Raw genomic sequence first — 13,835 nt, 5'->3', positions numbered from 1 at the left:
TTATCAAAGTCAGTACCTTTTAAAACAATTCAGTACCTTTACAAATGTGCAGTGCTGACTTTCTGGCTCTTTCGCAGCTCCAGAAATACCAGAACCAAGCCATTAAAAACACTGACGTGTTGGAAGCTGAGATGAAGCCAGAAACACTGCTGGTCTGGTTCGAGAACCTCTGTTGTGCATGACTTCGTCACATTAAAATGTGTGTGCATGTTTGTGTTTTCTGCTCAGTGCTGGTCGACGGGGAGCTGCTCTCTCAGGTTTTTGTCCGAATGATGCAAAGGGATAAACCCATCGAAATGCAGCTGACAGCAGCCAAATGGTGAGAGAAGCTAAAACTGCTGACTGTTCTTACTGTATCTGTGCTGAGTGTTTGCTGGCCAGCAGGATTTAAGCGTTTCAGAAAAGTTCAGAAGAGCTTTCAGTGTCTCCACAATGTGTAGAGCTGTCCGTAGGTTCATACTGCCCTCTGCTGGTTAGTACGTTTAACACAATTTGTTTTACTGCCCTTGAAGGTCTTAGTTTGATAAAGAATAAGTAAATTACAGCAAGGTTTAATCTCTTCCAGTTAAGTTGAGTTCAGTTCTATAAGAGCCTGTTTACATCTTGCATTAATGTGTTATGCCTCTGGATCATATCTGGATAAACTGGCTGGATTCCTTTTATGCTTTTCACTAAAATGCATCCCAGTGTTTGACCAGATGAGATCTGATTGTACTTCTACCACGTAAGAAGCAGGTTAACACATTTCTCATCTACATTTTACTACTTTTCCTCTGTTCGGATATAAGTGGACAAGCTCAAGTGAAATCAGAACGTGACGATCACCAAAAACGCATGTTAACAAGCGTTAACATGTGTAAACAAGCTCTAAGTTTTTAAGTTTTCTAAGTATTTGCACAGAATTTTCATCACTTTCAGGAAAGTCATGACATATTGGCTTAGAGTCTAATCATATTTTGTTTGAATTGGATCTGAATATTGAAATTATTAACGGAACATGGAAACAATTTAGATTAAAGCAAATTAAGTGAAAAGAGAAAGGGGGGAAAAAAATGAATATTAAAATGATTTTGTCTCTCTTTCAGTTTAACATACATGTGTCGAGCAGGAGCCATCAGGACGGACGATAACTGTATTGTATTAAAGGTAGGTGTGTGTATTGCCAATCTGTCGTTTAGGTCTGAGGGCAAGAAAATCCCTGAAACTCCTTAAAGTGATGGGTCATTCTACAGAAACGTCCACTTTTCTATCTGTCCACAGGAGTCACTGGTGTTACCGATCCTCATTGGTGTTACACATAATAAAGGTAACACCAGAGACATTTTTGATAAAAAAAAAAATACAAAATAACTGCTACAGAGCATCAAACCACATGTTGGCAATCATGGAATATCCACTAAAATATGGAATTTAATCCATTTGTGTTCTATTTTTACACAGTTACCTCAGAATAAAGTCGGTCAGACCAGTGACTTCAGCTAAAAGCTTCATATGAAATCATGAGCTACATGAGAAAATCTCTGATAACTGAAAGACACAGTGGACTCACCACGATCACACACTCCCTCTCATGTTCTGTTGCTTAAACACATATCGCTGCTGTCGGAACAAAACCTCGTATCTCCAAAATAGTAACTTTACAGGAGAAGGAAAAACTTACTTTACTTTTAATGAAAGTCAATCGAACCAGACTTTTTTCCAAGTGATTTTGGGCCGTTTCTTTCGGTCCATCCATCATGAAATTTATAGACAAGGTAAAGAGGAACAGGCATTTTCAAATTATGTCAAAAACTGAAAAACAACAAAAAATGGAGCGAAGGTTTTGTTTCGAAAACAGTGATATGTTTGGAATATTGGGCAAATATAAACATCTGTCCAATGCCAATTGATTGTTTTAAAGGGGAATTTTTCAAAACATCTGCATAATTTAATTAAGACGTACTCAGTCATTCAGAGCGGTTTGAAGTGAAATGGTTTACTGTCTATAATGTTGATATTTCTGAAATAGTGTTAAATCTGAAAAAAGCTTTCTTTATGGACTGTTTTGCCTTATAAACCTTGCATGTAGACCATCCATCATGAAAATATTTTAAAATGTATGCTTTAGGCCAAAAGCTTATCTCAAAACTATTGTAAAATAATGTCTTGGACATCAGACACTGTATCCTGTGTTCCTGTGTCCATTAATGACTTTCTGTGAGGGAGCTTTTAGAAGCATTAACCCTTAGAACCCGGAGAAAATGGTAGGTCACTTCTAGCCTTCATAACTTCAGAACGGTTTAAAATACAAACATGATCCACATATCAGGACACTCAGCAGACCCACCCCTAACTAGCAAGTATGATGTCATCGAGCTGTGACATCAACATCAGTGAGTAATTTGGCTCGGAAAATCACCTAAAATCCTGATATTATTGCTCTGCTGTTTGGACTTCATATTCCAACAAAGGGTTAAAACAGTGACATGATTCACACATCAGATCACTCATCAGACTCTGCCCTCACCATCTAGAGTGATTTCATCCACCTATGACCGTAAATCAGCCAGCAGTCCAGCTCCAAAATCACCCAAACCCACTCACTACTGTTATACTACATCTCTGCCTTCATATTATAAACAAAGGGCTTTCAGTTTACATTGATTTTGAGTGTTAAAAATATCTGATGTTAAATATGCAACTCAATTTGTAATTAAAAATAAAGCCTGTCTTGCTGAGTATCAGAGTTTTAGCACTCAGCATGAATCCAAGAGGACAGAAAATCAATAAAAACATGTCCGCCTTATGCTAATTGTTTATTTTTACTCATAATAACCAACAGAATGAATCACCATCAAAATTATTGCCCTTTCAGCTCACAGACACTCCAGACTAACCACGTCTGAAAATATAACTACTACTGCACCTATTTTCAAGAACTCTTTAATTAGAAAAATACTAAATTTAGCAGGCGCTAGGTAAATTTTGATCAGAAATGACCCAAATTCATACAGATATCAGATTCAAAGATTCAAAAGATTATGAAACATCAAAGATTCTGTTTGCATTTACATTGCAAACAATGGCATATCTGAGCAGCCCAGGGTCTCCTGGAAATAACAACATATGGCATGTGTGACTGTCTAATGTAAATACTTCATATCATTGCAATTATAATTGTAATTGACCCAAAAAAATACTAAAAAAAAATTCCCCGAAATTTTAGCTTTCTAAGGGTTAAATGCTTTAGACGTCTGGTTCGTATCACCACCACTGTGAACAATTCCGAGGTTCTCCAGAATGAAGCATTTCACACAAAACTCTGAATGACTTACATCTTAACAATCTAATTATGAGGAAATTTCGAAGAAAGTCCTCTCTAATAACTGATATCTGTGTGGTTCCGATATCATCACGCAGGCTTAAATGATCGATTGTTTTATTGTGTTTGTTTGCTCAGACTCTGCCGTGCCTGGTGCGGATGTGCAGTAAGGACCGGTTGTTGGAGGAGCGAGTGGAGGGGGCGGAGACTCTGGCCTTTCTCATGGAGCCGGATGTGGAGCTGCAGCGGATAGCCAGCATCACTGACCACCTGGTGGCCATGCTAGCAGACTACTTCAAATACCCCAGCTCAGTCAGCGCCATCACCGACATCAAGAGGGTGAGAAACTCGCACAGTTTCACTGATCATTTAATCTGTTCATTGACATTTGAAGGTCACTATTTAAAGACTTCATAAAACATTCATGGCATATAAATAATGTGCTAACATGGACACAGGCGTGTGTTTGTGTTACGGAGGTGGCTGCACTGAGGACACGGTAATCAAGCAGTACTGTGGAGGGCAGACTGCGTAGAAATGATCTACCACTTTGGAAGCAAAGCAAATAACTGGCATTATTATTAGCCCCTAATAACATGATACCTCGGTGCTGTTGAAGTGTTTGATATGTTAATTACATGATCTTACAAATTACAATGAATATGAATGTCCTTCACTCTAGAGCTGAACAGCTTGGGCAAAATATGCGATTTAAATTTTGATTATGTTCTATAAAGAAACCTGTTTCTATAAAATTATTTTCTATAAAACGAGGCCTTCTCAAACTATTGCAGGGCATCCAACAGTAAAGGCAGCATGGAGCTTCTTTTATACAGTAATAGGAAATAAGGTAGCACAAAAAACTCCAGTTCCACACGCCGATCCATTTTACTGTGACCAACGTGGAAAAAGTGTGTGTGTGTGTGTGTGTGTGTATATATATATATATATATATATATATGGCAGCACGGTGGTGCAGTGGGTAGCGCTGTCGCTGTTCGATTCCCGGCCGGGTGACCAGGGTCCTTTCTGTGTGGAGTTTGCCTGTTCTCCCTGTGTCTGCGTGGGTTTCCTCCGGGTACTCCAGTTTCCTCCCACAGTCCAAAAACATGCAGTTAAGCTAATTGGAAATGCTGAATTGCCCCTAGGTGTGTGTGTGTGACTGTGTATGTCTGTCTGTCTGCCCTGCGATGGACTGGCGACCTGTCCAGGGTGTATCCTGCCTTCCGCCCAATGACAGCTGGAATAGGCTCCAGCAACCCACCGCGACCCAGAAGGATAAGCAGTTTAGATGATGGATGGATGAATGGATGGATATATATATATTTGTGTGTGTGTATGCTGTCGGAAGAAAACCTCGTATCTCCATTTTTGTCATTTTTCAGTTTTTTGACACAATCTTTAAGTGACTGTCACCTTTTACCTCGTATGTAAATTTCATGAAGAATGGATCAGAATGACTTAAAGTCTGGTTCCATTGACTTACATTAAAACTAAAGTATGTTTTTTCCTTTTCCTGTAAATTTGTTATTTCGGAGGTACAAGGTTTTCTTTCAACAACAGTGATAAATCAAAAAAAAATATACAGAAACATTTTTTAAGACTATATATGTATAAAGTGGATCTACGTAGTGCAGATAGTGCAAAGAGTGCCGTGTAAGCAGGACTAAACAGGTATTCCTCAGTAGGTATTGCACAAATTGGATGTAAAGTGTTCAGTGATAGCTTGGGGAAAAGTGGGGCGGCGGCTAAGACAGGCTGGTCTGTTTGCTGCATTCAGTCTTCAGCAGCTATGGGTGTGTGTGGGGAGGGGTGTAATAGAGGCTACAGCTCTGGGGAAGAAGCTGTTCCTCAGTGTGTTAGTGCGTGTCCTTATGGTCCTGTATCTCTTGCCCAATGGGAGGAGGACAAACAGTCTGTGACCTGGGTGGGTTGGAAAAAAAAACAGACACAAACCAAGCAAACGTTTCAGCGTTTTGCTATCATCAGTGCTCATGAAGCAGCTCTCTTTACTAACTTCCTTTCGAAGACCCAGGCAAATTGCCATCATCTGTGTAGGTTCTGTTAAGGCCTTCTTAAAGTGACAGAACAAATACATCAGAAAGAAGAAGAAGAAATGTTTGCTCTTTGTCTTGTACTTTATTTAATGGAATAAAAATAAATATTTTTGCTGTATTGTGTTGCTGTTCGTCAGTGTGCAGGCGATACTCTTTCTGCTCTATTTACTGTGACCAACGTGGACATGCACACTTAGCAACTACCCTCAGGATAGATTTTAATCAGTTAACACAAAGAAACGGTCACTGACAGAATGTTTAAGATGTGTGAAGCTAGTAGTACTAGCTCTGTATCAGTTTTTCATGAGTTAATAGCTGTATTAGAATGTCTTGGGTTAATCTCTCTCTCTCTCTCTCTCTCTCTCTCTCTCTCTCTCTCTCTCTCTCTCTCTCTCTCTCTCTCTCTCTCTGTAGTTGGACCATGACCTAAAGCATGCTCATGAGCTCAGGCAAGCAGCCTTTAAGCTCTACGCCTCTCTGGGCTCTAACGATGAGGACATTCGGAAAAAGGTGAGCTCCCTCTGCACCCTCTACCTGAGCTCATTCAGCAGGGGTGGAAAACAGCCACCACCGTGCTGTCTGACGAAAAGAACCCCTCAGTGTCGCAATTTTCGCTTTTCCTTCTAATTTTTTTTAATTGCTTCAGAGAAAACGTTCTTTTTGTTTAAATCAAATGCAAATTTGTTAAATTTTGTGCAAGAAAAGTACAGTATTTGAACTGTTAATATTCAGAAATAAAAAGAATGTTTTCACCGTGATATTTAATATATGGTGAGGCTACAATAGAATATTCTGTTTTACAGTTTTAAGCTCTGTTCCTAATAATATCCTTTAACTGCAGGGGACTAAAGTTATTTGTTTAAAAACGTGTACAGGCAAATTTATCGTTTTGCATTGTTTACACTTCAGAAATAAAAAGGAATGTCATTCGAAATTTTTGTTCATTCAAATTTTGTTTAAAATATCATAGGAGAATCGAATCGTGAGCAGAGCGCATCGTTTCACCCCAGTATATCGCCTTGTGAACCCCATATCAAAGAACATGAATATCAACATGCACATCATGACAACCCTATCAGAGTGGCATATCGTGACGTAATTTATCAGAGTAACGATAATTGTTGTCATTGCCCAGCCCAGCGTTATAGTGATAAATTTTATTTTGATAAAACTATAAGCATACACTGAATATCATAGTGTATTTCTTATAACAGGTTTTATATGACGCAGGTTAGATGTAGTATTTGCGGTGTATTTTATTAGCTCACTATTTTGGATGCTTCTCATGTGCTAATGTTTTGATATAAATAATAAAGTTTGCATTTATCTGAGTCAATCGAAACTTTTTATCACACCAAATATCAGAGTTGATCTTTAAGTTGAAAACTGAAATTAAAAAATTAGGTTAAACCTGAAGATAATCGGCCTACGTGTTCCTGCAGACTGTCTCGTATGTTTAGCGGCACGTTTTGCAGCCTCTCTTTCCTTCTCCACAGATCACAGAGACGGAGAACATGATGGACAGGATAGTGAGCGGCCTTTCCGAGTCCAGCATCAAGGTCCGCTTAGCCGCCGTCAGGTATCTCTCTCTGTCTTCAAGTGTGACTTTTCTGGGCCCCCCAGGATTTTGCACATCTCTTCCCACATGGTTATTTATTTAGTTGAGTTCTTTCTAAACCTGGACCTGAAGCCTTTCCTGCACTGCAGATTTGAGTGCGCAGATCAGCCATAACATTAACTCACTGTCCATTTTATCAGCTCCACTGACCATATAGGAGCACTTTGTAGTTCTACAGTTACAGACTGTAGTTAATCTGTTTCTCTGTGTACTTTGTTAGCCTGTTCTTCAGTGGTCAGGACCCCCATAGAGTAGGTACTATTTGGGTGGTGGATCATTCTCAGCACTGCAGTAACACTGACGTGGTGGTGGTGTGTCAGTGTGTGTTGCGCTGGTCTGAGTGGATCAGACACAGCAGTGCTGCTAGGTGTTTTTAATATTATGGCTGATCGGTGTATATTCTCAACATGATGCAGAGGCTCCTGGTATGGAAACAATGGTTTAGAAATGTACATCCATGCACTACATGTCCAAAAGTATCCAGACAGCATTATACTGATATAGATATTATGACAATAGTAGCTAATTCACTCTTGTCCTCAGAAGACATGTCCAGTTTTTGACTGAATAATCTTTCAAAGCACTCGCAGTCATCAGGTTCATCCGCTCAGAGAAGGGGTCTGAAGCACAGCCCACGTTGCAAAATGTTCTTCCACGTGTTGCGTGCAATTACACATTTCCACCAGAGAGGTCTCCAAATCCCAAAATCCAGCCCTGGTGTTGGAGGCCCTGCTCTTACATCCTAGGACAGACTTATTAATTAGCTGGCTAGTTGGTTCAGATTAGGGATGCATCGATACCGGTACTGGTTTCGAGTATCGACCCTATTTATTCGTACTTGAACAGTGCTTTCAGCAATGTTATGGTGCACCCATTGCTGACACAGCGTTAAGTTGCACCATGATCTCCATAAAAATGCGTTGCCTGTAGAATGGGACGTTCTGGAGGGGCCACACATGAGCCTCCTTCCTAGAAAAGTAGAGCAGCAAAGGGGGACAAATGACATGCTGGCATCTACAAATATTTGGACATGTAGTGTATCTGACCATATCTGTGCATGATAGCTATACACCGATCAGGCATAACATTATGACCACCTCCTTGTTTCTGCGCTCATTGTCCATTTTATCAGCTCCACTTACTATATAGGTGCACTTTGTAGTTCTACAGTTACAGACTGTAGTCCATCTGTTTCTCTGCATACTTTGTTAGCCCCCTTTTACCCTGTTCTTCAGTGGTCAGGACCCCCATGGACCCTCACAGAGCAGGTACTATTTGGCTGGTGGATCATTCTCAGCACTGCAGTAACACTGACGTGGTGGTGGTGTGTTAGTGTGTGCTGTGCTGGTCTGAGTGGATCAGACACAGCAGTGCTGCTGGAGTTTTTAAACACTATGTCCACCCACTGTCCACTCTATTAGACACTCCTACCTTGTCAGTCCACCTTGTAGATGTAGTCAGAGGCGATAGCTCATCTGCTGCTGCACAGTTTGTGTTGGTCATCCTCTAGTCCTTCATGGATACTTTGGTTGGTGGACTATTCCAAGTCCAGCAGTGACACTGAGGTGTTTAAAAACTCCAGCAGCACTGCTGTGTCTGATCCACTCGTACCAGCACAACACACACTAACACACCACCACCACCACATCAGTGTCACTGCAGTGCTGAGAATGATCCACCAGCCAAATAGTACCTGCTCTGTGAGGGTCCATGGGGGTCCTGACCACTGAAGAACAGGGTAAAAGGGGGCTAACAAAGTATGCAGAGAAACAGATGGACTACAGTCTGTAACTGTAGAACTACAAAGTGCACCTATATAGTAAGTGGAGCTGATAAAATGGACAATGAGTGTAGAAACAAGGAGGTGGTCATAATGTTATGCTTGATCGGTATATATAATACTACATACACAATGTCACTCATAAATTACTGGTACATACACTACCCCACTGTAATCCTCTGTTATATTAATAATTGTTGTTTTATTCAGTAATAGCTTACAGAGTATAGATGAAGTGTTGTAAATCAGACTTTATTCAATGTTACAAGCTTTTTGGGAACAGCAAAAAGTAACTAAATGGTAAATCCTCTAATTATCTCTTTATAAATAATTTGTCAAATTCTCTGCTTTAAGACTTTTGAAGTAAGAGATTAATTTTATGGATGTTAATTTTATTACAGCTTCATTCTTAATGTTCTACAGCTTTCATTCAGAATCAACAGCTCTGTTCAACATTCTGGACAAATCTCACGTCTTAATTTTTCTTTTACAGATTCTTACTAATTATTAGAAACCTTTTAAAGTTAGTGGCATCATGTTAAATTAATCTTTAATGGTTGATTGATATTTTTGGTACTGGCAATTCAAAAGTGCTACTTTAGCAGGGTCAGCAAGCATGTGAATGTTAGTGTATATTATAAAAGCTCATCATTCTCTCTCATCCTCTCTGCAGATGTCTCCACAGTTTGTCGCGATCTGTGCAGCAGCTGAGGACGAGTTTCCACGACCACGCCGTATGGAAGCCGCTAATGAAGGTTCGACATTTTGTCTTTGCTTTCTAATCGCTCAAACAGAGTAAGAAGGTTTTGCTGACCTGTTGTATATGTGTAGTTGTTACAGAACGCTCCAGACGAGGTGCTGGTCATGGCCTCTTCAACACTATGCAATCTTCTACTGGAGTTTTCACCCAGCAAAGAGGTCAGGCAGCCACATACACTTTATTAAAGCGAATGTATGCAAGATGTGTTTTGTTACAGTTGAAATAAGTAGAATTACTGAGTCATGAAAAGAAAACATCTTTATATAGAAACGTCATGCACAAGCTCAAAACGAAAGTCTTAAATTCCAGATGCAAAATCAACATTATACTGATAGATATTATGACAATATAGCTCTTGTCTTCAGAAGACATGTCCAGGTTTGGACTGAATATTCTTTCAAAGCACTCGCAGTCATCAGGTTCATCCACTCAGAGAAGGGGTCTGAAGCACAACCCATGTTGCATATATTCTTCCACATGTTGCGTGCAATTACACGTTTCTGTCAGAGAGGTCTCCAAATCCCAAAATCCTACAGAGTGCAGCTAAACAGTGTTTCATTGTGTTTTAATTAGTGATGCACTGATTCTGTGTAGTGAATCGGTATCATTTACCAGCCCTGGTGTTGGAGGCCCTGCTCTTACATCCTAGGACAAACTTATTGATTAGCTGGTTAGTTGGTTCAGATTAGGGATGCATCAATACCGGTACTGGTTTTGGGTAGCGACCTTATTTACTCGTACTTGACCAACAAGCCACAACCTGAGCTCCTCAGATTCATAAGCCTCAAATGTGATTCCTGGGGTCACTGAGCTACAGAGACTGTTGTTGAAAGAGACAGATGAGGATCAAAACTATGAAACATACTTTACAGCTGCTTTTCTGACAAGTAACAAAACCTGCTCTTCTCTACTGCAGCACTACTCTATCCAAGGTAACTAATGTAGTATCGCTAGTTAATGCACACTAGATTTTAATGATTTAACTCTTAAGGTGTATTAAACTCATTCACACAAACTACTTGATTCTAAGTGGGTTACTGTAGTGTCCGAATCTGTATTGGTGTTAATTAATACACTTTTTTAGCATTACGCTCGATACTGATCTGCCAGTACAGATCCGATACAAATGCTCTCTCGGTGTTTAGTGGTAGCGCATTTACATATACAGTAAGATGGACTCTAGATTGGCTTTTGTTTCAGTGTTCCAAACTAATGTTTTTTAGCAAATCTCAGTGAGTGCAATGCTAAAAAATGTATTATTATTCATCTTCATACAAGAAGTTTTCTTTTCAAATTTGCAGTTGTTTTGATTTTGCTTTTCCTTCCTTTCCTACCATTTTTTTCAGATTGAGTACGAATACACGTTTTTTAGTAGTCACAGATTCCGAAACTACACTGAGAAACCCACTTAGAATCAAGCAGTTTGTGTGAATGAGTTTAATACACTTTAAGAGTTAAATCATTAAAATCTAGTCTAAAATCTATGCATTAACTAGCGATGCTACATTAGTTACCTCGGACAGAGTAGTGCTGCAGTGGAGAAGAGCAGGTTTTGTTACTTGTCAGAAAAGCAGCTTTAAGTAAAGTATGTTTCATAGTTTTGATCCTCATCTGTCTCTTTCAACAACAGTCTCTGTAGCTCAGTGACCCCAGGAATCACATTTGAGGCTAATGAATCTGAGGAGCTCAGGTTGTGGTTTGTTGGTCAAGTACGAGTAAACAGGGTCGATACCCAAAACCAGTACCGGTATCGCTGCATCCCTAATCTGAACCAACTAACCAGCTAATTAATAAGTCTGTCCTAGGATGTAAGAGCAGGGCCTCCAACACCAGGGCTGGTAGATGATAGTTGTAGTCGACTTTTTTTTCTTTTGACCATAATTGTTCTTGTCTCCACGTCCAGCCCATCCTGGAGTCTGGGGTGATCGAGTTACTATGCAGCTTAACACAAAGCGACAGTCCAGCACTGAGGGTCAACGGCATCTGGGCTCTTATGGTAAGAGTTACTGCGTGAATGGATTTCACTGACTGCCTTTATAAAGACTGTGTTCTTATATAAGGCGCACGTGTCTGTACAGAACATGGCGTTCCAGGCGGATCAGAAGGTGAAGGTGGAGATCATGAGGGCGCTCGGGACGGAGCAGCTTTTCCGGCTCCTCTCAGACCCCGACACCAACGTGCTCATGAAGACGCTCGGCCTGCTGCGGAACCTGCTCTCCACGCGGCCGGTAAAAAAGAGACGAACACACAGACTCTTGCATATCATAGTGTCTATTTGTTTTTGTTGGTTTGCTAATAAACTGCAGTAGCACCAGCAAAAGAGCAGCTGATTTACAGTAGCTAGACCTTTTAGCAGCAAAGGGCGCACAGTTAATCTTTAACATTGCTAGTTGTTGCTATGTAGCAATCACATTTAGAAAGTTCTGTTGGTTTTGCAGTGGTGAAAGGTTCATGCAACTAGATGCAGGTTGCATGAAACGGCAAGCAACTTGCCATGCAACTTGAGAGTGCAACTTGACAGTTGCACAAAACAATTAAAAAAAGAATCACGTTTCTTTATTGCGTTGAGAGAGAAACATAACATAAACACAGCCAAGTGTAGTAGTTTGGGGGCCCTGGTCAAATTAAATGTTTGTTGATTTTCATCAGTGAACACGTCCTCTACGGAGAACACAGTTCTGTACGTTTTAATGCACAATTTCTGTTTATTTGCCAAAATTAACATTATTGGGAGGTGGAGGGAGGGGCATAAAATGTGGCCGGTGTAAAAGTTATGGCACTTTTTGTGTAATATTTTTAGCAATAGGTCAGACTCAGCAAATAGATAGAAAGTGTGCAGTGAAATTAAACATTATACATTAAAGTGTGTTCTCTGTAGAGGATTTGCTCAATTTTTCCTCTTCCACTTTGAACATCAACAAAACATTTGCATATGACTGTTGTTCTTAAAATGTTCCTTCTTTAACACCAGTTCCTTAAGGTAAACTGGTGGTAAAGAAGGAGGTTGAAAAGTCAAGCTTTATTACTTTTAATAAAGCCAATGAACTAATTACTTCTTTATATACATAATACGCGGTGTGTGCACCTGTGTTAGTCAGTAAGGGGTTGTTAAGGATTTAACCTTACATGAGTTTGGAAGTCACAAGAAAGATCCTGGAAAAGTCCTGGAAGATTATTTCCTGAAAAGAGTAGAAACCAAACAAAGTCCGTGCGCAGCAGCGCATGACCTCTCAGCAGCCCTCCTCTCTGAGCATAACAAGATTATAAGCTTTCTCTGCCGATAAACCATGCATGCTAATCCTCTCTCCATCTTTCTGCTAGCACATAGACCAGATCATGAGCTCGCACGGCAAGCAGATCATGCAGGCAGTTACGCTGATCCTGGAGGGAGAGCACAGCATAGAGGTCAAGGAGCAGGTGAGGACATTCACTCATGTTTTCTGACTGCATTAAAGGGCCCATATGTACAAAAAAAAACACTAACTAATATTGACCATTTTCCATTCTCTCTCTCTATGTTTTGAACCTTTATCAGTGTTTGCGTACTACATAAAACTGTTTTATTAAAAAAAAAAAAATGAGGACAGCTCTGTTTTCCATTAAATGGGCTCTTTAATGCTGTTGATTAATGTTGATTATTAAAGCAGCTACGTTTAATATTACATTATAAAGATGTTTGTTATTGTAATGTTATTGTGAAGTGTTTCTTTACTGCTTACTTTGCAGACATTGTGTATACTGGCTAACATTGCTGATGGCAACACGGCCAAAGAACTCATCATGACCAATGATGACATGCTCCAGAAAGTCAAATACTACATGGTACAGCTTCCACATTCACAGCACAAGCGATTCTCATACACTAGTGTTCAAAAGCTTGGAATCATTCGCAATAATAACTTATTCTAATAATATTGGAATCATTTGTAATAATAATTTATTGTAATAATATTGTAATAATAGTTTATAATCCATACAAAATTATATATTTGGATGCTTTATTCAGTATTTAGAATGGAAGCCTTAAATGGCCAGGTTTGCATAATTTAAACGTTTTTGTTTTTGTGATAGTTTTTCATTTTTTTTTCCTCAAGATCTTGAGTTATTTATATCATTATTACAATATAACAAGTGTTGTTTTCTTGAGATCTCCAGATCTTTATGCCGTTATCATGACATAACCAATGTTATCCCGATAAAACTGTATCCGATATGCCATAATAATATAAATCACTCAAAAGTTTTGAGAATATCACGAGGAAGCAAATTAAAATAACTCCTTTAATGGGAAAAAAATCCATGGCATTTATGGCTTCCAT

At 39.5% G+C, this 13,835-nt stretch overlaps 1 protein-coding gene across 2 annotated transcripts in view; it reads left to right on the top strand.

Moving 5' to 3' along the window:
* armc8 (armadillo repeat containing 8) overlaps nt 1-13,835 on the top strand; it is a 34,487-nt gene that overhangs the window by 17,284 nt on the left and 3,368 nt on the right. The window contains exons 9-19 of one of the 2 annotated variants that reach the window (XR_005007318.1): nt 229-319; nt 1,086-1,146; nt 3,440-3,640; nt 5,773-5,868; nt 6,855-6,917; nt 9,430-9,511; nt 9,588-9,674; nt 11,420-11,512; nt 11,595-11,744; nt 12,838-12,933; nt 13,243-13,338. Coding sequence is in view for 1 of the 2 variants with exons in the window: in XM_036571775.1 (XP_036427668.1) it covers nt 229-319; nt 1,086-1,146; nt 3,440-3,640; nt 5,773-5,868; nt 6,855-6,937; nt 9,430-9,511; nt 9,588-9,674; nt 11,420-11,512; nt 11,595-11,744; nt 12,838-12,933; nt 13,243-13,338 (1,136 nt within the window). In the remaining variant the exon portion in view is untranslated. Of the gene's footprint in view, nt 1-228; nt 320-1,085; nt 1,147-3,439; nt 3,641-5,772; nt 5,869-6,854; nt 6,938-9,429; nt 9,512-9,587; nt 9,675-11,419; nt 11,513-11,594; nt 11,745-12,837; nt 12,934-13,242; nt 13,339-13,835 lie in introns of both variants that reach the window. The other variant, XM_036571775.1, reaches the window with a different exon arrangement.

The sequence above is a fragment of the Colossoma macropomum genome, unplaced genomic scaffold, assembly GCF_904425465.1.
Source record: "Colossoma macropomum unplaced genomic scaffold, Colossoma_macropomum, whole genome shotgun sequence".
NCBI classification, from domain to species: domain Eukaryota; kingdom Metazoa; phylum Chordata; class Actinopteri; order Characiformes; family Serrasalmidae; genus Colossoma; species Colossoma macropomum.
This window is presented reverse-complemented; position numbering and strand designations above follow the sequence as displayed.